Raw genomic sequence first — 22,847 nt, forward strand, 5'->3', positions numbered from 1 at the left:
CTGCCTGTTTCGTATCATGCTAGTCCGAAACGTGCGCGACTTGGAGATGATTGAGTCTGCTACTCTCCGTGGAACCCTGGTCCCGTCATCAAAATAGACAAGAATGACAACAATCCAAACTCTCTCTCTAACGTACCCATTCAACCTACCATCAACCTACGCCAACAAACGAAAACAAACTTCTATTTCTCATATATATATATAAGCCTGAAATCATCCCGTCCCTCTTCCCCTTAACGGCGCCTCGTCGCCGCCCTCAAGATCCACCTCCTGCTCAAACTGCCTCTCCACGATAATGGTATTTAAGCTCCGCACGACCGGCTGCAACTCAGTCTCATCAACATCATCGTCCATGCTCTTGAGAGCCGAGATCTCGGATCGGTAGCTGTTTCCTCCACTGCCGTTGTGGAGCTGCAGCCAAGTGTTATGGTGGTTGTGGGCGGTGGATTTGGATTGGTGCTGGGAGATGGAGGGGTTTGCGCTGCGACTTCGGAGAGTGCCTTTTATGCTGTGGAAGATGGATGCCAGGGATTTGTAGATCACGGGGAGGTTGGCGCAGAGGATTCCGCCGAGGGGTTCCCAAGCGGAGAGGATGCCGAGGGGGACGCCGGCCCCTGTGGGTGGGTGGGATTGGTTAGATGGGGTGAGGAAAGGGAAAAGGGGTTGTGGTTACGCACAGGTGTAATCTGATGAGCCTTGGGTGACGACAACGGTTAGTCGGGCTGCGCTGATGGCGCATGTTCTGGGGATGAGATAGATATTAGTGAGGGGTTGTGGATTTTGCCAGGTGCAAGACGCATGGAAGTATGGAAGGACGGATGGATACGAACGCTAAGCCGACGGAGAAGAGGAAACTGAGCCCGATTTTCTTATTCTTTGTGATCTGGAGTCGCAGGATAACGGGCAATGGGAGAAGGAAGATCCAGATGTCTGTGACGAGATTGGTGATGTTGGTGAAGTAGCTGAATGCGACCAGGTTGAAACATGTCCCTTCCACGCTGGAGTTCCAGAATTTCTCAATCGGCCGGCACTCTAGCCCTAAGACGATTTCCATGGTCATGAGCCATAGAATTACCCAGACTACAGTCAGGATGACGACAAGGCGGAACTTGGGGGTGATGAAGATGCGATAGTACAGTGCCAATACGGAAAGCTTGGTGCTGGCGATGGCCACGTCGTAAAAGTGACTGAAGATATAGTCGCCCTGCCGTTGGGACGGTCATCCGTCAGTCATCACGAGAATTGCGCGCATGTCCTAGCTTCCTTCGTACCCTCATGAATTTTTCGTCTTCGCCCGGGGGAAGAGCAGCGACATGTCGCCCGAAACCATAGGGAGGACCTGTCATGAGAAGGGGCGGTTAGTCCACACGGCACAAGAAATGCCAACACTCGGGACGGGCCGATCAAGCGCACCGTAAACCAACCCGCTGACACAGACACCAACTCCGATGATCTATCCAGAGTACATGCGAGTCAGGACACGACGTTTGCGGAACACTACTCTCCTCGCAGGGCAGCTCACCGTGGCCCAAATCATGAGGTAGTCATCGAACGCCAAGCCATTCTTCGAAGACGGCCTCAGTTTGATCCAGAGTCGCCATAGGGTGGTCAGGACCTCGATGGGAATGGGGACCGAGTATCCTACCCACACCTCCGTGACGCGCGACTGAGCCAGGTAGGCCGCTGAGTATTGCGTCCCCGAGGAGCTCATTGTGGGAGAGAGGTTACAGCATTTGCACAGGCATTCTAGCAGCCGGTGTCAGCCGGCCTGGCCATTGTGTTTTGTACCTAGGTGGTGCTGACTTGGTGAGGACTGACATGCTGACGGTGGGTCTCTCGCTTCATCAGACTGACCAGGCCACCCTTTCGGTAATGCGGCCGGTTTGTGCAGCATGTCCGCTGCTAAAAGAGAGACTAGGAGTCTAGGTAGTAGGTAGTATTGTCTCTGGTGGCTAGTGGGGTTCGGAGATTGAGCGAGAATCCTTCAGAGGTTGGAGTTCAAACTTCAGGCAGAGAGATAATATCTTTTTAGTTCCTTCCTTAGTTTGCAGCCGTTGCAAAACCCAACCCACGTGCCTTCCCCCGTGATCGAATGGCGGCGAGCGGATTTGATTGCGCTCCACTTGCATCCTTCGTTTCTCTCTCTTCCGGCCACTCCGTCGCGACGCTGTCATCCTATTAGTACCAAGGCCTGACCCAATGCACGCTCTACCGGCAGCATGCGCTAAAAAGCTTGCCCCTGAGCTGCAGCAGGGCCCGGACGCACTGCCGCTTAATTGCCGCCGGTATGATCATTGACTGCCCATCCCTGCCGTTTTCTCGCAGTAAATCGGACACTGATTGAATACACTCAACAAGTCGGCCCCCAAAATGAAGTTCGGCCAAGGCTTGTTGCTCGCCGCCAGCGCGACGCTCTCTCTCGCCAATCACCAACCCACGGTTGATCTGGGCTATGCCACCTATCAGGGCTCCTACAGTTCCTCATATGGGCTGAACGTTTGGAAGAGGTAAGCTTGACCCTTCCGATCCCCGACAGCCTGATCCGCTCTTCCGAACGTGGTCTGATACGTCCTGCATCCTGCAGTATCCGATATGCAGCTCCTCCGGTGGGTAAACGGAGATGGCAGCCCCCTGCAGCTCCTTTGCAGAACAACAGCCAGATCACATTAGCCGTCGATCAGCCCCCCGTCTGTCCCCAGTCCGGGGCCGCTGGAACGCCATACGTCTACGGCTTCAACTCGGGCCCGGGCGATGAAGATTGCCTGTACCTGAATGTCTACGCTCCCCCTAATGCGACGGACTTGCCTGTCCTGCTGTGGATCCGTAAGTCCAACCCGGTTCAACCTTTAACCGCATCTTTGCTAATTGCTGATGGTCTACCAGACGGCGGCGGGTATGCGCTTTTTGGGGCGGAGTATGACCCCAGTCCAATGATGAATACCAACAACAATGGATTTATCACGGTGGAGATTCAATACCGCCTTGGAGCCTTTGGATTCCTCTCCTCCTCCGAGGTGAAGGAGCACGGTGTGACCAACGCCGGCCTGCTGGACCAACGGTTTGCTCTACAATGGGTCCAGAAGCACATCACCAAGTTCGGTGGTGACCCTAAGCGTGTCACCATCGGCGGCGAGTCCTCTGGAGCTGGTGCGGTCATGCTGCATGCTCTGGCGTATGGAGGCCAGGAGTTCAATCTCTTCAACAACGTCCGTTCACCACCATCTCCTCCAGTGGCACCCAGCTGACATCCATCCCTAGGTCATCGCCGCGAGTGCCTATTCGCCGCCAAGTTACAACTACAACGACAGCGTTCCTGAGCACTACTACAAGAACTTTGCTGAACTGGCTGGCTGCGGACCGAACTCTACAGCCCTCAGTAGATACCCAACCACCTTTGATTGCCTGGTGGCGGCTCCCAGTGCATTGTTGCAGAATGCCAGTGGAACCGTCTCTACCTCCGGCCTCTTCGGCACCTTTGCTTTCCTCCCCGTCGTCGACGGCGACCTGATCCAGGAGCGGCCTTCTCTGCAGCTGTCACGCGGGAAAGTGAGCGGCAAGCGCATCCTTGTTGGCGTACGTTTCCCTTGCCCTTTTCCACCTTGCACAAATATTAACAACCCACCCCAGAACAATGCCAACGACGGCGTCCCCCTAACCAACCCCAATGTTGTAACCCGTTCTAAGTTCAACGACTACGTCTCCAGCACCTTTCCCCGCTTCACCAAATCCGACATCTCCCTCCTCAACACCATCTACCATACCAAGGACTCCCAACCCGTCGACAACGGTCCCCGCTATGACACCCTCGGCACCAGCGGCCCAACAGCATTGAACCAATCCGAGATGGCCACCGGCCTCCAACAAACCGTTCTCAACATCTTCGCCGAAACGACCTTCGACTGCCCCGCCCAATGGCTCGCCCAAGCCTTCAGCCACGGTCCCCGGCAAGCCTGGAAATACCAATACTCCGTGACGCCCGCGTACCACGGCGCCGACCTAGCCGCCTACTTCAGCGCCGGTGCAACCTGGCCCGACGCGGGCTTCCGCAACGCATTCCAGAAATTCTGGGGTCAGTTCATCATAGCCGATAGCCCGGTGATTTCGCTCCGTGATGCCACGGCCAATATGTCCAATGCGTCCGTTCCCATTGGCGCCAACGGGACTATCGACTGGCCGCAGTATAGCCCGCGGCACCCGTTCCAGATGGATTTGAATACCACGGGCGGGTATCTTATTCATGACGTGGTGACATCAAATCTCTCTTACTGGCTGCGCGAAGGTGACGGTATCGTTAATAATTTCCGGCTGGTGAATGCCTCGTCCTGGGAGGGCGGCCGCGGTGCTCGCTGTGACTTCTGGAGGGCTGTCTCGGAGCGGGTGCCTCAATAGACCTGTCTGACCTGAGTTGAGTCATGTTAGGCTCTCCTTGAGAGAAGTGTGTTAGCTTGCTTTTCTTGTGTAAGTATATGTATTCATACAAGATAGATTCGAGATAGATTTCGTTCAATAGATACTGCGTGAAGGTGCGTTATATGAATATAGGAGGGGAGATCCAGAATCAATTACTAACCAAGTATCTATTCGTATCTCGGCATATCGCCAAGCTCCCTGTACTTGTCCAAAATAATCCAGCAGAATGCAAACAGAACGCCACCATATGGCTCCGGGCCCATCCAAGCATCATGATATATAGTGTAGTGGCCGTGTATCTCGTCCATCGTGGTTTTCGGGGTCTAGCCCAATCATGCGCCAATGGTCTATATGGTCGACCAAGGAAATATATGAATCAAGGAAACGCCAGGGTATATCCACAGGAGATCACACCGGAATGAAAAACGAGCAAAGGATAATGTTAAGAATATAGATAGGGATGAGAGTAATAATAGTGGAAGAATAACCCCGACAAGCATAGGGCGGAACAATACCAACGACCTGTTGAGGTGGTGGTAGTCTATGCCAAGGCCTCGGTATAGCCAATACTCTTAAGGGTCATCTCGTCTATTCATGCTCTCCGCCATGCTCCGGACCAGCACCCGCACCCGCCCAGCGTCTAGCTCGTGTTTGGTCGCCGATGTAGTTCTTGATAACACAGGGGTCCTCGTCCCGTTGCTGGCAGACCTTGTGGCGGTTGAGGTGCTTGAACCGGGGCCCCAGGGGGCCGTTGACATAGTGATACTGACCCGCGAACCGATACTGTCGCTGGTCGCCCAGCGGATAGAACTTGTCGCCCCAATGGCCGTTGAAGTAGAACCACTCGGTCGGGGCACTTGGGGTAACAGTCGATGCGCGGAGGGCATCACTATCGTGGTCGTATGTGTAGGCGTGGGCATTCAGGAGGGGGTCCCACAGAGGGCCACGGTCGGTCTGGTCATGCAGCAAGCCCCAGGGGAGGATATAGGCATGGACGCCCGGGGTGGCATACATGGCGTGGGTGCCCATGGCGGAGTAGATCACGGGCTGGCAGGGATCCATGGTTAGCGTGAGGAGTCCCCTGGCGGGCGGAACGAACTTACCCGTTGACCGATCTTTTCGACGGCTTCATAACTATAGGCCTCCCCCGCTGAATGCGCGCTGAAGAAGAGCGCTTTGGGTTTGCCGTCGTGAAACCGCACGAGACAGTGCTCCCAGTCGCCCACATGGTTCCCGAAGCGCACGTTCAGCACTACGTTGCCCAGGTTGAAGCTGTAGAAATAGAACCAGAACGCGTCGACGATGCCATGTCCTTTATCCAGCACCAGTAGGACCGCCGGCGCGTTACTGCGCCCACCTGTCTTCTCGATATGAATCGGCTCGCCCCCGAACCGTCTACGCAGCTCGTCCCGGACGCCCTCGTCGTCGAGGTCTTCGGGATGCATGTATCCAAGATCCTCCGGAGACCAGCCGTCATCCGTCCCATCCGATGAGAGGCGGCCGGAGTCATACCACTTGGCGCGTTCGTCCGGTGTGTCACCAGGAATGGGCCCATCCACGCGACCATCCCAATCCGGCCATGACTGCTCGAGATAGTCATCGGGATCATCGGGGATATTCTTCTCGCCTTCAATCCAGGGCGGGCGATCCTCTACATTGTCATTGCTGGTCAGAAATACGTAGTGACCCTCTTGGAACTCATTCAGCTGATCCAAATCCTGCAGCGATGGATGATCACCTTGTGACTGGATGGGCGTATAGTTCAGCATGGGTGTGACGTGGTAGAGATGCTCCGCGATGTCGCCGGGCCAGAATTGCTCGTGCGAGGACAGGTGGACCAAGGGCGCATACTGGAAAACATAGTCAGGGATTTGCCGGCGAGAGCGTTCGGCTTCATCCCAGGCGGCAGCTGGGTGCAGCGAGTCGTTGAACTGGGCATCGCGCCAGGCGGCGTAGTGGGCCTCATCTTCGGGCGACCAGGGCCCCATAGTGGGCTGGCGCTGGCCATAGCGGGGCCGCACCAGCCGGAAGTGGGCGGTCCCGCACAGGCCGAGCCACCGACAGGCCTTCCGATCCCACCATGACGACGAGGAGGCGATCCAGTGCTGCTCGTCGTGATCCTCGGCGTACCAGACAAAGGCTGACGGGTTCACGGCGCGGGCGGCGCTGTTGACCAAGACATACACGATCAAGGAGGAAAGAGTAACAATGGCAGCTCTCGTGGCGCGAACCATCTGCTGACCGAGGCCGGAAGGCGCCTCAAGCTCGGAGTGATAAGGGTGCGAAGAGGGGAGCACCGTCAGCCCGCGCTGGTCTGCGGGCGTGAGAGTCGTTAAGGGGGAGCTGATCGGGCCAGCAGAGGTAGGATGCGAAGTGACCAGGCTCTCGGCAAGAGCGGTCAGGAAGGACTCCTCGGGGGGATGTACAGGAGAATGAGAGGCATCCGAGCCGACGGGGGAGGAGAGACAGAACGACTGCGACAGCAGAAGCAGCAGCAGAAGGGAAGAAGAAAAGCGACCGGGCCGGGCATTCAGGCCCGGACGCAAAGGCAGCGAAGGGGACACTATAAGAAGCAGCAGCGGGCAGGCGCGATGACATTGTCAGTCAGCCGGGCAGGGTCGAGAACAGCAAGAACGGAGCCCGGATGGTCAGGATTGTCAAGATGGGGGACAGATAGGGCAAGGATTGGCCATGGATCGGATGCAGTAGGGCAGGCAAACAGCGGCGCCGCAGTGCCGCTGTCGCATTGAGCCCATTGTAGGCAATCAGAGGGCCGGACGGAGGGGGAAGGGAGGGGGGGTTTAGGGCTGAAGGGGAATAGAGGGAACGAAAGGGAACAGGGAATGGACCACCGAGTTGCCGGGAGCAGAAGGGAGCCAAAGGCCGGCCAGGAAGCGCATCCAAGGGCCCGGCAAGCACGGAAGCGGCTTAGATAATGGATGATGGAGTCAAATGGGAAGGGGACGGATGCAGCTGGGTGCCCTTGCGGCCCTGTTGGCTTCCGCCGCGAGCCGGATCGTCATGATGGACGACGGAGGAGGACGGAAGGGACGGCAGAGAAGGAGGAAAAGGAATTGGGAAATTTCATTGCATCAGGTGGACTCACTGGTCAGTCCAGACTAACTATCTGGATGGAGCTGCAGCAAGTCCGTCCACGGAATGCCACCGAGATGGGGACGAGAAATATAGTGATGATGATGATGATGATGTAAGTGGGGATGAAGTCATCCGGTCGATCATCAATCAGGAGAGCTCTGCAGCTACGGTGAAGAGCAAGCTGGAGCTACTCGACAGGGTGAGGGGTTGGGGGGGGGGTGGTAAGAAGGGAAAAGGGGAGTTGACAGAGAGAGAGAGAGAGAGAGAGAGAGAGAGAGAGAGAGGTGGATGGATCCTCAGGGTCGCGAAGTCTAACCGTCAGCCTCAGTGGATGCCTGATGCGACCATGACAAACCGTCAAACCCGCGCCAGCAGGGTCTACCTTGTCTCTCCGCTATCTCTACACCCTACTCGGAGTACTCGCAGCTGCTGCGGATTCACCGCCAAGTCCCGATAGCCGTCGTGCCCGCTGATTAGTCGCCGCCCGGCCAAGTCTTGTTTTCTTCGGCCACTCTATCATCATCATCACCAACAATCCAACACAATAATCTGAACCACTGAATTACCACCATCATGGCCCTCCCCACCCCATTGATGCTGGATCCTGCCATGCTGGCCCAATCCACCCTGGCCAATCCCGATGTCCCCGATTCCGACTATGAATACGAGTATCATCCCACCGAGACCGAGGTCCGTATCTCGTGCCACTGCGGCCACTGCCTTGATTCTTTGTTTGTCGGTCGCTGCTGACTGCCACTAGACCGTCTATCTGACTCTCGATCTGACCTCTCTCCATGGGCCCATCCGGCCTCCCCGTCGCCGTGGTTCTTCCTCCCACTCCACCACCACCCCCTCCAATCCTTCCCATCACGATGAGCCCGACGCCGCCCTCTCCAGTACCGAAGCAGACGCCAGCCCCTCCGCCGATCGCGTGCAAATCCTAGCCCTCCACACCCCCAATCCCATTATTTCCTACCAAAACCAGATCTTCAGCGGCTCCTGGGCCGACCAAATCGGCACCGAGCTGCTCTTCTCCCGCCCCGAACACCCCCACGATGCGGCAGAGACAGAAATATCCACTCCGGTCATCCCGCTAAGACAGACCAAGAACTATGACCTTCTCGCTGCCAATAGCGTCAAGATCCTCGGTCGCAAAGCCAATCTCATCTCCAGCTCGTCCAATGTCTACGCCCCGGATGCCTCTGCTGCGCAGGAACCCGCCGAGACCAACGCGACGACCACCACCACCGCCTCTGCAGGCATGGTGCGCAAGACGGCGCCACAGACGAACCAGGCGCGCTTCCTGGACCGACTGGCCAGCCTTAAGCGCAGCAAGGGCGAGTCCGACCCTGTTCGGATGACGTTTAGCACCAAGCGGATGCAGAATCTGGAGGATCGCGTGCACGGCTGGGCTCGCACCGACGAGCAGCTGGAGCAAATCCACCGGCTGAACGAACTGGCGCTGTCGGGAGATGCAAATGCCATGGCGGAGCTGGAGGGTCTCTATTCGCGACTCGGGGGACATGAGGACGAGTTCGAGCTGGGGCAGGAGGAGCCACTGTCTCAGTCCTAGTATTCAATTGGGGACTGAGAGTTTGCTACACGACTGGCCTACCGCTGGCAACAGCGGAAATAGGCTTCCGGGATACGAAGGACGAATGGACGCGATCCGCGAGATCCAGACCTTTTGAGCAAGGTCACGTGCAGACCTCCGAAGCTCCGACCGAGGTCCAGGCACATGCCCAGGACGAGCATCGGGCCGGCGAGGGTAGTTCTACTGGCGGATCTACGGACACCGGATGAGTTAGACTTTGAACTGGCAGGGTTGATCGCACGAACCGGGTTGCGTGGCGCAATGGCGTCATGGATCGGCTGCAAGGTACATACCTGATTGCATGTGAGCGCCGCCTACTCTGTACGGAGTATACCCATAACGATACCGCGAATGCGTGTGATGCATGTGATGTGATATGATGATGAATTCACTGATCACCACGATCAATGGTAATGATAATATGTATACTAGTTGGTATACAAATCCTCCCAGCTGCTAGATAGCTAGCAGCTATCTCTCACATTTCCCATCAAGTACCAAGTCTATCCATCCCAAATAACCCCAATCAACAACCCAATCAAGAAACGATATAATAAAACCAATACCCAACCCAAATCCAAACGCTGAACCCCATCCCAAATCCAAGCCAATATTCCCAAACGAAACGCAACCAAGTCCAGCGCAGAAACAACACAATCCCGCTAGATATCCCAGCCCATCCATCCATCCATCATCACCACCCCCATTCAATCCCTTCCCCATCCCCCAAATATCCACATCCCTGAAAAGCACTAAGCCCAAAACCTTCTCATCTCAACGGGCGAAGGCGGCGGCGGAGGCGGCAGAGGAAACTCCCACTCGAGGGTATTCTTCTCTGTGTGACAGGGAGCACTAGTAGTGGTGGAAGTAGGATCGACGACAGCTTTGGGAATGTGTGATGAGGCGGAGAGGATAGCGCGGGAGATGTCCTGGGAGAAGGTTGTTGGGGAGGTGGATGAGGAGGATGAGGACGTTGTTGTGGTTGTTGTGGAGGGGGTGAGGAGGGTGGTTGGTGTGGGCCGGGTGAGGGTGGGTGACATTATTCTTGTGTCTTAGTAGTTGTGATGGTTTTGGGAGAGGTGGTTGTGGTTTGAGGTTGATGATGGTGAGGATGGTTGTGGTATAGATGTTGTATGAAAGGTGGTGGTGGTTGGTTGTGTTGTATTGTATGTTGTGGGATAGAAATTAGGTAAATAGGCAGTAAGTAAATAGTAACCCTGTCAAGAGTCAATCAATAAGTGATATGCAGATGCACATGTAGGACATATATATAAGATAGTGGGAGCCCAAAAAAAAAGAAAGAGAAACGAGCAAAAGCAGGGTCGGTCAGATGTAAGTAAGGCAGAAGCAATTCCGATATAGATGCCTGGGTTAGGCTGGAAGGGATCCGAAAACCGCCGAGGTCCTTTTTTTTTTGGTCTTTCCCTTCCCCCATGAGTGGGAATCGAAATCCCAATGCTCTTTCTAACCGAGAGGGAGGTCCGTGTTTGGGTTGTGCAAGGGAAAAGGAAAGAGGAATCATTGAGATCTTACCTGCGTGAATGCTGTGTTGTGGGTAGTAGAAGAAGATGGAGATGAAGATGAAGATGATGGGATGAAGGGCGTCCCGGGTGGATGGATGGAAGGAAGGACAATATATAACAATACCCCGTACTCTCTATTAAGTACTAGGAAGGGGGAGAGAGGAAGGAGGAAGGAGCGAAAGATAGAGTTGCTATAAAGCTACACCAACACCAGACAGAAACAGAAACCGATGTCTCGGGGCGGACCAACTATAAGATAAAGTATCTGGGGAGAGGAATGGATTTAAAACAAAAAGTCCCCTACTATATGTACCCCGTGTCTATCTCTCTCCTATCTAAGCAAGTCCATCAGGTAAATGAAGGAGCTCGAGAGCCAGCTATCCACCCATCCGAATGGATTACATCCCTTTATCCCGTTGCGAGGCGAGCAGTGTAAAAAAAATAAAAAATAAAGAAAAAAGGAAAAGGAACCGCCTCACCGGAGCCAAGGAGTCGGGTCCAGGCCACATACCCATTGGCATGGTAGTATCATCTATCTACTGGGCCATGGGGTAGGTAGTAGGTAACTAGGTAGGTATGCTGGTTCGGAAGGCCGGAAGAGCACGCCGAGGATGCAAGCGCCTGGGGAAAGAAAAGAGCTCCGCCCGGAGAAGGATGGGGAAACTGGAAAGACTTAAGACGTACGTGTGCAGCTCTGCAGCAGTGGGACGCAGTGGGGAAGCAAAAGAATCAAGGGCCGACTAGTAGAGTGATCGTCTCGGCGCATTATTATTATTATTATTTTATTATTATTCATGGCGCCAGAGTTCCGGGAAAGGCAGACGCTCTTCCATCGTGAGACGATCAGTCCAACTCTTGTTCTTTGGGAAGCATTCGGTCTGATTTCTCATCCCCCCCGAAGCATACGATCGATCGGTGGCAAAGAATCAGAAACAACCCCCCCCCCCCCCCCCCCTAGGTACTTGATAATTCATTCCCCTGGATTCATATTCATCTGATGCCTTGCCGGGTACTAATCGGTAAATAGTACGATAAGCTCTTCCCAGGCTGCTGGTCGAGATACTCCGATGGAATGATCATCTCCCATCCGGGGAAGGCCAAGATCGACGTCGTCAGCCCTCCACATTCCAATCCGCGCCTGCAATGAGAAGCCCTGTGCGCCGGTCGTATCTACCAGGTAGGTATCTGCTCGTTGAGTTGGAGCTTGAACCAGGGCCGCGGTGAGGGCCCCTGGGGTGTCGATCTGGGGTTGCAATGGCCGGATGTCACTGGTGCATTGGCCGGTTGACTTCGTAGCTTGCACAGACAAAGGGATGAGGTCTGGACTCTGCTAATCTCCAAATTGACTTTGATAGAGGTGCAGACCTCAGCAGCAGCCCTCACCGATATGAAGCGGGAGACATGCTGGTTGGATGTAAACCTGGACCCTGACTAGATTCCTTCCAATGCAGTCATCCAAGCTGTAGATTAACTATCGAGTGCATTATAAAAACAGTAAACCACCAGCCCACCCCGTTTTACCCATAGCCCTCGGCCCTTCTCTCCCTATCTATACATCATCACCGGCACATGCCGATGAGATTCTCATTGGCAACCAACGCCAAACGCCTCGCAAACCGAATCAGTGAAAACATCCCACCCCCCTTCTCCTGGCAGCATCTACTCTTCAAACTTCCTCTTCACCCCATTACTTCCGTTCGCCGGTCCCCCCTGTCTGGCCCGCTCCGCCATCTGCGCCTGTCGCTTCTTCCATGCCGTCTTGATCGCTGGTGCAGCCCGGATCAGGTCCTCCTCCGTCACACGGTCCTGGATACTCTCCAGCACTTTCTCGACCGTCGAGATATGGTTCGCATCCGCCTTATCATCTCGAATCCGATGGAACCGCCAGCGGCCCTGATCATCCTTGGCGCACTCGACAATTGCATCATCCAACGGCTGCTGTAGCGCCTTCATGTCCTCCCACTCGGCCGGGGTAACATACATCTCCCCGAACGGCTGATACTCATTGGAATTGAGCATCACATACAGATGAAAGATCGGAACGGCCTCGTAATCCTGGTACGGCTCTGTGACCCCCTCCGCCTCATCATCGGTATCCGGTTCCAGCAGTGGGAACTCCAAGCGCATGCGAAAATCAATCGTATTCTCCGACGGCGGCTTCCACTTCAGAATATGCTCGTCCGTACCAATGCGATACGGGGTACTCCGACACGTAAAGATTAGGCCATCATTGCCATGGATCTTCTTCACTTTGGGGATAATGTCCCGAAACATCATCTCAATCCCGTAACTAAACTGCGTCGACTTATCTTCCACTGCAAAAGCCCGGTGCTCCTTCTCCCCAGGAAATCGATCATACAGCGCATTGTACGGCTTCAACACCTTCTCCTTGAAATACGCGAGCCGTTTATCCAGCGTCCGATGCATCAAAGTCTGCCCATCCAGCACCAAGCAATCGAAAACAAGGAACTTAAGCTGCTGCGTCCCATCATCGTATGTATCATTCACCAGTTCGCCATCCACCAGCGTGTCGACGTGGAAGCTCTGGAACGTGTCATCGTCGGGCAAGGGGAAGTGCAGGCCCGGCACGTAGCGGTACTCGTTTTTGCGGTCGATCAGGTAATGAATCTCGGGCATGTCGGATTCCGGGTCCCCCCGGGCAAAGTACATTAGACATCGGATGCCATCGGTCTTCTCGCACACGTAGTAGTCTTCCCGTTGGAGCTCGGTCAGGTGCCGCGTCGAAAAACTGACCGGTTGCGCGCCGGGGAAGTTGAGATTGCTACGACCGAGGAGGGTGGCAACTTCGCGGCGGAATTGATCTGCTAGGTCGGGCTCGGCTTTGATGCCGACGGCGTCGAGGTCGGGGACCGAGTTTCCCATCTTGATTCGAGGGAGGCTGTTGGAGGGGCGCGATGAGTGGGTGAGCTGAGGGTCAGTAGCCAGGAGTGGTGGTCGGGTGGGGGTAGAGCTCTCGCCCGCAGGCGCCGGAAGCAAATGTGCTTCACAGTAGTTGGATCCGAAAAGAACAATATGAAAGGGTGGTGGTGGTGATGGTGGTGGTGAGTGGATGTGGAGTTTCAGAGCCGGAATAGTGAGAGCAGGCGCATTGAGGCGAGAAGGTAGCCTTGACTGTATCTGCGGAGGTTCGGAGATGTGTGGCGGCCTGAGGCATCAACTGCGGTCTGCTCATCCCGCTGACCATGCCATGATTGTCAGTCCACAACACCTAGCAGCAGCAGTAGCAGTAGAATAGCTACCTACCATTTACCTATACCCGGGTTAATCATAGGCCGTGAGCAGAGTAGGTTACATGAAACTGAAACTGCACCGATGCTTCCAACATCCACCGGTAAAAAACTGATTGCGTATGCACATTGATTGCAATCTGACACAACCGTCAAAGGAACGACTTAATATACAATAATGCACGCCAGGGACACTCAGTGCGGGGTATCTTATCAATCGCAGCAAACCAAACCAGACCGGAGAACCCTTCCAGAAACGCCACCCAGCATTGCCCAAACTCCCTGACCAGAAACCATCCGTTGGAGAAGACCGTCATCAGTCGTCAATTGCTGTGCTATGATGAGCTGACCGCCAGGGGCAACTTCTTAGGAGCCTGCGCCGGCGTCCTTCCACCAGCATCTGTAGCGTTGTCCGGCGCAGCTGCCGGTGCAGTCACCGTCGCAGGGATGGGCGAGGCAGTCACTTCCTCCACCGGTGTGAACAGGTTGCCATCCGTGAATGGAGAAGAGACACTATCACCCGTTGAAAAGAGGCCACCGCCCCGGGAACCGCCCAAGGCATGGGACAGCATCTCTTTGATGCGCACGTACTGGTACTTCTTCTTCGTCGAGATTCGTGTATGAGTGATCAATGGCTGCGGGTGGGAGCGGGAAATCGCCGCCATGACAGCATCTTTCTCTTCATCCGAGTCCACAGGCCCGTTGTTGTCTAGATCATCCTGCAGGGGAGCATTGGCATCGATGGCAGCCTCTGTAGAAGCCACCCATTAGCATCATTCATCTCATCTAACCAACCAAGCTCCACCACGTAACAAAAGAACCACTTACTCTGCTGTCTCGCCTGATTCTTCTTCTGATACGCCTGCAACAGCATATCATACGGCAACGAGCGACCTGGTACAGCTCTCTTCGCGCCCATCGAATGACTCTTACAAGTCAACGATCTCGCGCACTGCGCACCATTCGGCAGAGTGACACCACACTGCTTCTCAACATCCACCGGGCCCTTCGGTTTGGGCGCCTTCGGTTTGGGCTCCTCCTTCTTTTTCTTTTTCTTCGGCTCCTTATCCTTATCATCCTCCCCAGCCTCGGTCTTACGCTTCTTCCCCTTCTTGGTCCCATCCTCCGCCATCCCCTTAACAGCCGACTTTTTCGCACTCTTCTGCGCCTTCACCGAATCCTCCCCAGGACCTCCCTCCCCCTTCTCCTTCTCTTTCTCCTTTTCCCCACCGGCACCCCCAGCCCCGGTCCCCCCAGACCCAGACCCAGGAACGCTCACCCCCTCCTCGTCCCCATCCTTATCACCCTTCTCCTTAGCCCGATTCGCCGCATCCCTCGCCTCCTTCTTCTTCCTGGCCTTCTCCTGCTTCGCTCGGATACACCCCCGAATATGCTCGACTGCATTCTGCTTCAATACCGGCCTCTTACAAGTTTTACAAATAACCGTCTCGAGATGATCTTCTTCGCGGGGTTTACCCGTCGGAAAGGCCGCCATAGTCTTCTGATCGATTTCGGGCAGGATGGGCGACGATCCGGGAGGTGAGTCGGGGGCTGTTCCCAGTAACATAACAATTAGCTTTTCGGCTCCTCATCGCTCAAGCGTAGCAAGTAGAGCTATACAGACCATCATGTTTCTTCTTCCCCGGCTTAGCCGCCTTCTTCAGTTTAATCTTCCCAAGCTTGGTATCCTTCTCGGAATACTTGTACCCCGAGGCATCGACTAAGCTACCTGTCGTAGATGCAACTGAGGATGCTGCATGTATCAGGACGAGCGCGTTAGCATGTGAGCATACAAGCCAGCGAACAATCAAGCGACCGATAAAATAAATGTGAGAGTGACTTGAGTGAGTGGAGCGGGCCAAAGGGATGGGTGAGTGAGGTACGGACCTCTGCCGCCGTTGGTCGTAGTAGCCATGAAGAATAACTACCACCGGGAAGCGCGACCGGTGGATTCCGTAATGCAGGAATTATGTAGACAATAGAAGAGGGAGAGACTGGCTCCGACCGGACGGGACCGTGATGCTGAGATGTTCCGAGGGTCGAGGCTGCGCAGAGCAGAGTCCGGGGCCCTCCGCATTTGGGGGGTCACGTGCGGGTGCCCTGCTCGAATTGCTGGAGATCGCACTTGAGGTCTGTACCGGAAAGAATTGATGATCTATCGGATCTGAGAAGGTTGGAATGTGATTTTTAGTAGGTTTGGGTTATATTCTTGGTTTGGTTGCTGGAGGCTGCGCTGGGTGGCAATGGGAGGAGTCATCCTCACCTCCAGACCAACCATCCCGCCGGGGAGCAGCAGCAGCAGTACTAGTCTACAAGTTAAAAATTATCATGAATGGCTGTCACGGACCACGTTGGCCAGTGAAAAGCACCGATTTGATCTGACTGGCCGTTTATTCACCTGGTATTACAAGTCTATTGATACAATGCAATGCAATATGCAAAACTGCCAATATCATATGATATGCAGCCGCCTACCCTGCATACTTGGAGAAACACAAGCTGCTGTTCGTCCCTCCAAATCCAAAACTGTTCGTCAGAGCCACGTCAATGCGTCGCTCCTGGGCCTGTTTGGGGGCATAGTTGCAGTCGAACCCATCAGCCACCCGCTCCAGATTGATGGTCGGAGGCATCACATTCTAGACCCAGCGTTAGCATTGTCAGACGGTTCCGGCAGGGCTGCTTACCTCGTTAACCGCGAGAATAGAAAATAATGCTTCAATGGCGCCAGCACCACCAAGCAGATGGCCGACAGCCCCTTTGGTGCTGCTGATGTTGACCTCCGTCGCGCGCTGCTTACCCCCCGGTCCCAGCAGCAGAGACTTGATGGCAGCGTTTTCCGCTGCATCCCCGACAACGGTCGAGGTAGCGTGTGCATTTACATAGTCGACCGCAGATGGCGAAATCCCAGCGTTTTTCAGGGCTTTCTTCATGGCTAGAAAGGCGCCTTCGCCGTTTTCTTTGGGCGCTGTCATGTGGTGCGCATCGCCAGAACAGCCGTAGCCCCTCAACTCGGCGTAGATACGGGCTCCTCTAGCTTTTGCGTGTTCGAGTTCCTGAAAACGAATTAGGAGAGCTTCAGTGGCAATCACTTGTTACGGAAAATACCTCCAAAACCAACATTGCCGCGCCTTCACCGACCACGAACCCTTCCCGGTCCGCATCAAATGGCCTCGAAGCCTTCTCGGGCGAATCGTTAAAGCTTGTCGCCAGACTGCGTGCTCGAGCAAATCCTCCGACGGCCAGCGGGTGGATACAAGACTCTGCTCCGCCAGCCAGCATCACATCTGCATCTCCGCACGCAATGAACCGGGATGCATCGCCTATGGAGTGAGCACCAGTGGTACAGGCGGTGGTTGCTGAATGGTTTGGACCCTGTAGAATTAGCACCAGGCAAGTAGCCAGGGGACGTATTCGTACCATAAATCCAAATTTCATAGAGATGTGCCCGGCGCCGAGATTGATCAGAAGCTTAGGAACGAACAATGGCGATACCTTTCGATAGCCCTGTAGACTCGTCAACGACGCTCGATGAGCAGTAGATTTGCGATACCAACCCCTTTCTCATAGGCAACAACAGTGTCATAGATTTCGTCAAAGTTGCCAATCCCTGATCCAAGGCAGACTCCCTGACATCGAATTAGGGCTGTGTTGCCAAAGAATCGCAATAATACATACTGTAGCTTCTCGCTGTTCCGAATTTGTGGGCTTCCAACCCGAGTCCTCCAGCGCCTCTGTCGAAGCAGCCAGCGCATACTGTGCGAACCGAGCCATCTTGCGCTCATCCTGCCGGACATCAGCTACAGTCATAATGGACACTATGGCAGGCCTACATCTCGACTCAGCCACTCTGAAGAAGTCCAACATCCGTCCTTCCGTTTCCCCTGCGGCACCACCGCCGCGATCTGGCAGGGCAATTCTGTAAACCTGGCATCGCGATGGTTGACGTTGACGATGCCGCAGTGACCATCCAGGAGACGTTTCCAGGTCCGACGGAAACCTACGAGATTTTACTTAGCAAGCAGCATGTTAAATTACCTCGAAGCAACAAGCCAGAGCCGGTCATCGTGTACAGTTGCCTTCCTGGGCATGGATATGAGGCAGTCCAAGACCTTCCCTTTCTGGAAGAGCGGGAGTGGAGACGCTGGAGACCAAAAGACGGTCGAACCGCGGCGAGGGATGTTGTTGAGGGATCCCAGTGACATTGGGGCGTTACTCACCTACTCCTAGAGGTGTCACTGCTCCGAGACCAGTCACGACAACACGACGCATGGCATTCTGGGGGATACGATACGTAGTTACGTCGGGGTTGTGTCCGCCTCTACTTGCGGGTGGTCGTTCTCCGCAATCCGGAAGGAATGAGGAATATCGATGGCCACTATACCAATCAATGCTGGGGAAACGCGGGAGTGACTAGTAGCAGCCTGTAGTCGGACTGTAGAAGGATGGAAGAGAATGGAAGCGAGGGCAGCAAGCTGCTGGGGAGGAGATTGTAGGAAGTCGAAGGGGAGCTTCAGCCAATAGACAATCCGAGGGAGGGTGGCCAAGGGTGTTCCTTCCGCATTGAGACGATGAAGAAATCGACCAGAAGGGAAGGTCCGCACGACGTCAGCCAAACCAGGCCGCAAGGCCATCCACCTTCTCTTTGCGGCCACCCGCCCAGCCAATAAGGGCGGGCCCTCGTATCGATAAGAGATAATCGGAGCTTTCCCCGTGGCCATCGATTGATTGATTGCATGTATTTTTTATGTCAACGCAGTGCCTTCGCGGCCACAAGCCCATTCAACCACCGCTATTTATTCCTTACCAGTGGCTTTTCCGTCTTCGCTTCCCCTCTCTTTCTTTGCAAGCTCTCCTACCTCCCCTTACCCCTTCAACCCCTTCGTGTGAGAGGCCCTTAATTCCATCATGAAATCCCTCACCTGGGCTGCTTGTCTGGCACTAGCTGGCACGGCCATTGCCCACGCTCACCATGACCACGAAGAAGTCCCGGAAAATGTGCGCGAGGAGCTGCTGAAGAAATGGGACCAGGAGGTACGATCCCGATTCCATCCGCATCACTCTCACACTGATCAAATCAGTTCACTTTCTCCGGCATTGCTAGCTTCGCCCACCTGAAGCCGGTCAGGTGTCTGATCGAACCCGACGAACGGTACGATATCGCCGTCATCGGCGCCCCATTCGATACGGCCGTTAGCTACAGACCAGGTAGGTCCACCATGGCACCAACAACCTCAAACCCACTCCCGGGGGCGCTAACACGCCCCTAAGGCGCTCGTTTTGGTCCCCGGTCTATTCGCGCGGCCAGCGCCCGCCAGATGGCCGGCACCAGCTACAACACTCGTGCCGGAATCAACCCATATGCATCCTGGGCCACAGTCAAGGACTGCGGAGACATCCCCATTACACCATTCGACAATGGCGTCGCCGAGCGCCAGATGTACGAGGCTTTCCTGGAGTTGGGCTCCCGCCCCGCCCTGACCGCCGCCGACTCCACGTACGGTACCAAGGGTATCTCCGCCGGCAAGTCGAAGCTGGTCACCCTGGGTGGCGACCACAGCGTTGCGCTCCCCGCTCTCCGTGCGCTTCACCAAATCTACCAGAAGCCCATCACCGTGCTGCACTTCGACGCCCACCTGGACACCTGGAACCCGGTGCGCTACTCGGCGTACTGGACGTCGGAGCAGTCTCACTTCAACCATGGTAGTTTCTTCCACAAGGCTAGCCGGGAGGGACTCATCTGCAACTCGACCTCCGCTCATGCTGGTCTTCGGACGCGTCTGACTGGTGTGGACGACAGCGATTACACCAATCCCGGCCCGGAGCAGGGCTTCATGCGTATCCATGCGGATGACATCGATGACTTGGGCCCCATGGGCATCGTGGACCGCATCATTGAGCGCATTGGCCTGGACTCCGAGCAGCCCGTGTACCTGTCCGTGGACATTGACGTTTTGGACCCAGCCACTGCCCCCGGCACTGGTACCCCCGAACCCGGTGGCTGGACGACCCGGGAGTTTATCCGGATCCTGCGCGGTATTGAGAAGCTGAACATCGTTGGCGCCGACATCGTCGAGGTGTCTCCCAGCTACGACAACAAGGGCGAGACCACCGCTTTGGCAGCCGCTCAGGTGGCTTTTGAAATCATCACAAGCATGGTCAAGGCCGGAGCAGGTGAAGACCTGGGAGGATGGTATGGACGCAGGGCGACAGTTGAGGAGCCTGTGGAGAAAGAGGTCAAGGATGAATTGTAAATGCGATACGAAGCGATATGTATAATGAGTTAGTGAGATGTCTAGCACTCGATGCAGGTACATCAACGAAGAAATAGTCATCTGGCTGTCTATCCTACACTCGCTCACTTAGATCCTGTCAATAACAGGTCTGATAAGATGAGGCTCCTGAATAATATGAGGCCCAGAAACTAGATCGAAGCTACCTAGTTCCCGAAACCAGTACCAAAAAAGAAACAAGGCCCTCTATTGATCACCAGGTAAGACCCGGTCTCTAATTCCTTAGCAAACAGAGTTCCATATACACACTGGCCAGAACAGGAGCAACATAGTTACCTGGGTAAATATGAATCGACCTCCCTCGAGATCTCTAATCATGAATGTATATAGTAAACTTGGTCATCACTATTGTATCTGTGTTATCTAGTCCAGGCCTCGAAGAAAGGGCTGCTCAGGCGAAAGAAAAAAAAATTGCACAGAAAATTGGGTTGGGGGATCGGCATGGTAACAGATCGAATAATATGAAAAAATGACGGAGGGTAAAGAAAGAGAAAAAGAAAAAGAAAACCGTCAGCCAGCCAAAACAAGACGCCTCGACTTCCAACGCCGGTAGGGACGATGAGAGTTAGAAAGGGAGTAAGAAGGAACAGGAAAGCGGAGAAGAAGTGGAATGGTGGAGGGGGGTGGAATGGACAGTGGGGGGAAGAAGAGGGTGAAGAGGTAGGAGCGTCAAGGAACGCAGGCGAGGGCGGACAAGACGTAAGTCAGGAGACGAGTTCCAATAAGCGATGAGGGGGAGGTTATCGATGGCAGGTCTGCTTGAGATAGACGGCTCAGCAGTGCAGGGACAACCGAGCGAGAGGGAAGATCGCACTGGGGGGGGGGGGGTTACGGGTTGTAAGATGTGTATTCACTCAAGGATCAGTGAACAAACACAAGATCTCAAGTCAAACGTCGGTCGAGTAAGCCAGCCACCTCCGTACGAAAGAATCCCCAAAACTCCATATTGCATAGGTAAAGCACATTCAGTCTCCCAAAATCATACGACGTGTCTGCGGTGCATCAACGACAGGCCTGAAACCCTCCGGAGCGTACGGACCTGCCCTGTAAGATACCGGGATCGATTACAACAGGACGCACTTCTTCGACTTCTTGGGGGCAGGCTCAAGTGCGGCAACAATCGCCTAGAACGGAATCTGTCAGTACGGACAACGCCACGGCCTCGGCGCGACACTCACCTCGTCAAACACGTCCTTGAGCTTGTACTGCGTGAGAGCGGAGCACTCCACGTACTTCACGGCACCCAGTTCCTTGGCCATCCGATCACCATCCTCCTTGCGAATCGGTTGCATTTTCTGGCGGGACAGCTTCTCGCGGACACCGGCGTCTTCCCGAAGATCGGTTTGGGTGCCCACGATCAGGCAGGGAACACCGGGGCAGTGGTGGTGCACCTCGGGGAACCACTTCTCACGGACGTTCTCGAAGGAGGCAGGGGAGGTGACCGAAAAGCAAACGAGGAAGACATCCGTCTGAGGGTACGAAAGGGGACGGAGACGATCGTAATCCTCCTGACCGGCAGTATCAAACAGCCCCAGAGTGTACGGCTCGTCGCCAATCCTAATGCGCAAAGGGTCGGAGTCAGTCCCAGATTCCAGCATCGGTCACTGACGCCATCGCGTGGGTCGAACCAGCGACGTGGGCGCACCCACAACGCTGGTGAGAGTGGAGGATAGCGCACTTCAACTCGGGGGTTCGAAGTGCATCAGAGGCTCCAACTTACATGACGGTGACGGCATAGTTGTCGAATACGGTGGGAACATATTCCGAAGGGAACTTGTTGGTCGTGTACGAGATTAGAAGGCAGGTCTTGCCCACGGCACCGTCACCGACGACAACACACCTGCGACAAAGAGCAACCAGGATTAGCAACTTGCCGCTCGATAAAAGAATCGGAGTTTCGGATACGCCGAGAAAGGAGAGGAGGTCGCAGAAGGGAGGGGAATAAATGGGGGGAGGGGAGGGGGAGCTGATTGCGGAGAGAAAGGGATAAGGAGAGAAAACAACGCACTTAATTGTTGCTACAACCATGTTGGAGACTTCAGAGGACCTTAGGAGTTTGCGAGAAGACCACGGAGGTTGTCTGTCGGGAGCCGAAAGGGGAGCAAGACAGAAGGAGCAGGAGATGCGGTGAACAGGGGGGAGGGTGGGTGGTGAGGAGGAGGAGAAGGGAGGGAGGGAGGGAGGAGCCGGGTGAGGGGGAGAACTGATTGAGGGTGGAAGAGGGAGGAGGGAGGAAGTGGAAGGGGAAGAGAAGGTGAGGCGGCTAGGATAGGGAGGACAGACGCGGATGGGCGAGGCCGTCTGGGATTCACGGATGGGTGGGAGTGCGGTGAATGTCGACGGGGAGAGAGAGACTGAGAGGGATGATGGTTGGTGAGGAGGGTTCCAGCCAATGTGGGAGGGACGATACCTTGACTAGTAGCAAGAGTAGTAAGGAGGAAAAAGAAGCTCTGCTCTGCTCTGCTTTGCTGCTGGCTGCTGGCTGCTTGCTGGCTGCTGCAATGGGGCAACCCGCACCGTTAGTTAGCTTCTGCTTTATCGAGGTTGGTCGCGCCAACCCAACCGCCGTTTATCACTGCACTTCTCTTCCCTCTCTCTCCAAAGTCGAAACGTGGATGGGAAACTGGGGGGTCACTGCCAAATTAAACTTCGCCGATTAAAGAACATCGAGGGGAAAAAAGTTCCT

General features: G+C 55.0%; 11 protein-coding genes across 11 annotated transcripts; 4 read left to right on the top strand and 7 right to left on the bottom strand.

Moving 5' to 3' along the window:
• Nucleotides 1-213: 213 nt before the first annotated feature.
• Nucleotides 214-1,711, bottom strand: BO94DRAFT_590508 (putative integral membrane protein PTH11-like; the record flags this gene model as incomplete). Its single annotated transcript, XM_025616034.1, has 6 exons — nt 214-614; nt 678-742; nt 831-1,204; nt 1,272-1,339; nt 1,414-1,453; nt 1,523-1,711. The coding sequence occupies 6 exons, from the start codon at nt 1,709-1,711 to the stop codon at nt 214-216; spliced, it is 1,137 nt and encodes a 378-aa protein (XP_025462412.1).
• A 659-nt stretch (nt 1,712-2,370) lies between these two features.
• BO94DRAFT_477977 (putative carboxylesterase) lies at nt 2,371-4,389 on the top strand (the record flags this gene model as incomplete). Its single annotated transcript, XM_025608671.1, has 5 exons — nt 2,371-2,507; nt 2,585-2,823; nt 2,884-3,206; nt 3,259-3,573; nt 3,628-4,389. 5 exons carry the CDS (start codon nt 2,371-2,373, stop codon nt 4,387-4,389), a joined length of 1,776 nt encoding a protein of 591 aa, XP_025462413.1.
• A 609-nt stretch (nt 4,390-4,998) lies between these two features.
• Nucleotides 4,999-7,008, bottom strand: BO94DRAFT_550890 (uncharacterized protein; the record flags this gene model as incomplete). The annotated part of the gene is made up of 3 exons (XM_025613510.1): nt 4,999-5,457; nt 5,514-6,884; nt 6,973-7,008. The coding sequence occupies 3 exons, from the start codon at nt 7,006-7,008 to the stop codon at nt 4,999-5,001; spliced, it is 1,866 nt and encodes a 621-aa protein (XP_025462414.1).
• Nucleotides 7,009-7,790: 782 nt separating this feature from the next.
• Nucleotides 7,791-8,342, top strand: BO94DRAFT_540096 (uncharacterized protein). Its single transcript, XM_025612835.1, has one exon. It carries the CDS (start codon nt 8,080-8,082, stop codon nt 8,254-8,256), a length of 177 nt encoding a protein of 58 aa, XP_025462415.1. The 5' UTR covers nt 7,791-8,079; the 3' UTR covers nt 8,257-8,342.
• Nucleotides 8,343-8,428: 86 nt separating this feature from the next.
• On the top strand, nt 8,429-9,079 carry BO94DRAFT_477904 (TFIIIC subunit 6 family protein; the record flags this gene model as incomplete). Its single annotated transcript, XM_025608670.1, has 1 exon — nt 8,429-9,079. A coding segment is annotated over one exon (651 nt), but the record flags the coding sequence as incomplete, so codon positions are not given.
• Nucleotides 9,080-9,480: 401 nt separating this feature from the next.
• On the bottom strand, nt 9,481-10,420 carry BO94DRAFT_540098 (uncharacterized protein). Its single transcript, XM_025612836.1, has one exon. The coding sequence runs from the start codon at nt 10,138-10,140 to the stop codon at nt 9,853-9,855; it is 288 nt and encodes a 95-aa protein (XP_025462417.1). The 5' UTR covers nt 10,141-10,420; the 3' UTR covers nt 9,481-9,852.
• A 1,531-nt stretch (nt 10,421-11,951) lies between these two features.
• On the bottom strand, nt 11,952-13,945 carry BO94DRAFT_297979 (mRNA guanylyltransferase). Its single transcript, XM_025606722.1, has 2 exons — nt 13,888-13,945; nt 11,952-13,820 (listed from the first exon to the last, which is right to left on the bottom strand). Exon 2 carries the CDS (start codon nt 13,504-13,506, stop codon nt 12,283-12,285), a length of 1,224 nt encoding a protein of 407 aa, XP_025462418.1. The 5' UTR covers nt 13,507-13,820; nt 13,888-13,945; the 3' UTR covers nt 11,952-12,282.
• Nucleotides 13,937-16,078, bottom strand: BO94DRAFT_540100 (deubiquitination module subunit SGF73). The gene is made up of 4 exons (XM_025612837.1): nt 15,759-16,078; nt 15,496-15,624; nt 14,700-15,422; nt 13,937-14,622 (listed from the first exon to the last, which is right to left on the bottom strand). The coding sequence occupies exons 1-4, from the start codon at nt 15,784-15,786 to the stop codon at nt 14,207-14,209; spliced, it is 1,296 nt and encodes a 431-aa protein (XP_025462419.1). The 5' UTR covers nt 15,787-16,078; the 3' UTR covers nt 13,937-14,206.
• A 180-nt stretch (nt 16,079-16,258) lies between these two features.
• BO94DRAFT_540102 (putative beta-ketoacyl synthase (Cem1)) lies at nt 16,259-18,431 on the bottom strand. The gene is made up of 8 exons (XM_025612838.1): nt 18,089-18,431; nt 17,702-17,868; nt 17,547-17,654; nt 17,426-17,497; nt 17,289-17,375; nt 16,977-17,243; nt 16,556-16,924; nt 16,259-16,507 (listed from the first exon to the last, which is right to left on the bottom strand). The coding sequence occupies exons 1-8, from the start codon at nt 18,138-18,140 to the stop codon at nt 16,343-16,345; spliced, it is 1,287 nt and encodes a 428-aa protein (XP_025462420.1). The 5' UTR covers nt 18,141-18,431; the 3' UTR covers nt 16,259-16,342.
• Nucleotides 18,432-18,633: 202 nt separating this feature from the next.
• BO94DRAFT_540103 (agmatinase) lies at nt 18,634-20,193 on the top strand. Its single transcript, XM_025612839.1, has 3 exons — nt 18,634-18,902; nt 18,950-19,076; nt 19,140-20,193. The coding sequence occupies exons 1-3, from the start codon at nt 18,777-18,779 to the stop codon at nt 20,120-20,122; spliced, it is 1,236 nt and encodes a 411-aa protein (XP_025462421.1). The 5' UTR covers nt 18,634-18,776; the 3' UTR covers nt 20,123-20,193.
• Nucleotides 20,194-21,225: 1,032 nt separating this feature from the next.
• Nucleotides 21,226-22,189, bottom strand: cdc42 (Rho family GTPase CDC42; the record flags this gene model as incomplete). The annotated part of the gene is made up of 4 exons (XM_025616035.1): nt 21,226-21,285; nt 21,340-21,718; nt 21,882-22,001; nt 22,170-22,189. The coding sequence occupies 4 exons, from the start codon at nt 22,187-22,189 to the stop codon at nt 21,226-21,228; spliced, it is 579 nt and encodes a 192-aa protein (XP_025462422.1).
• Nucleotides 22,190-22,847: the final 658 nt, after the last annotated feature.

This window comes from Aspergillus sclerotioniger (assembly GCF_003184525.1).
Source record: "Aspergillus sclerotioniger CBS 115572 chromosome Unknown BO94scaffold_42, whole genome shotgun sequence".
Classification (NCBI taxonomy): domain Eukaryota; kingdom Fungi; phylum Ascomycota; class Eurotiomycetes; order Eurotiales; family Aspergillaceae; genus Aspergillus; species Aspergillus sclerotioniger.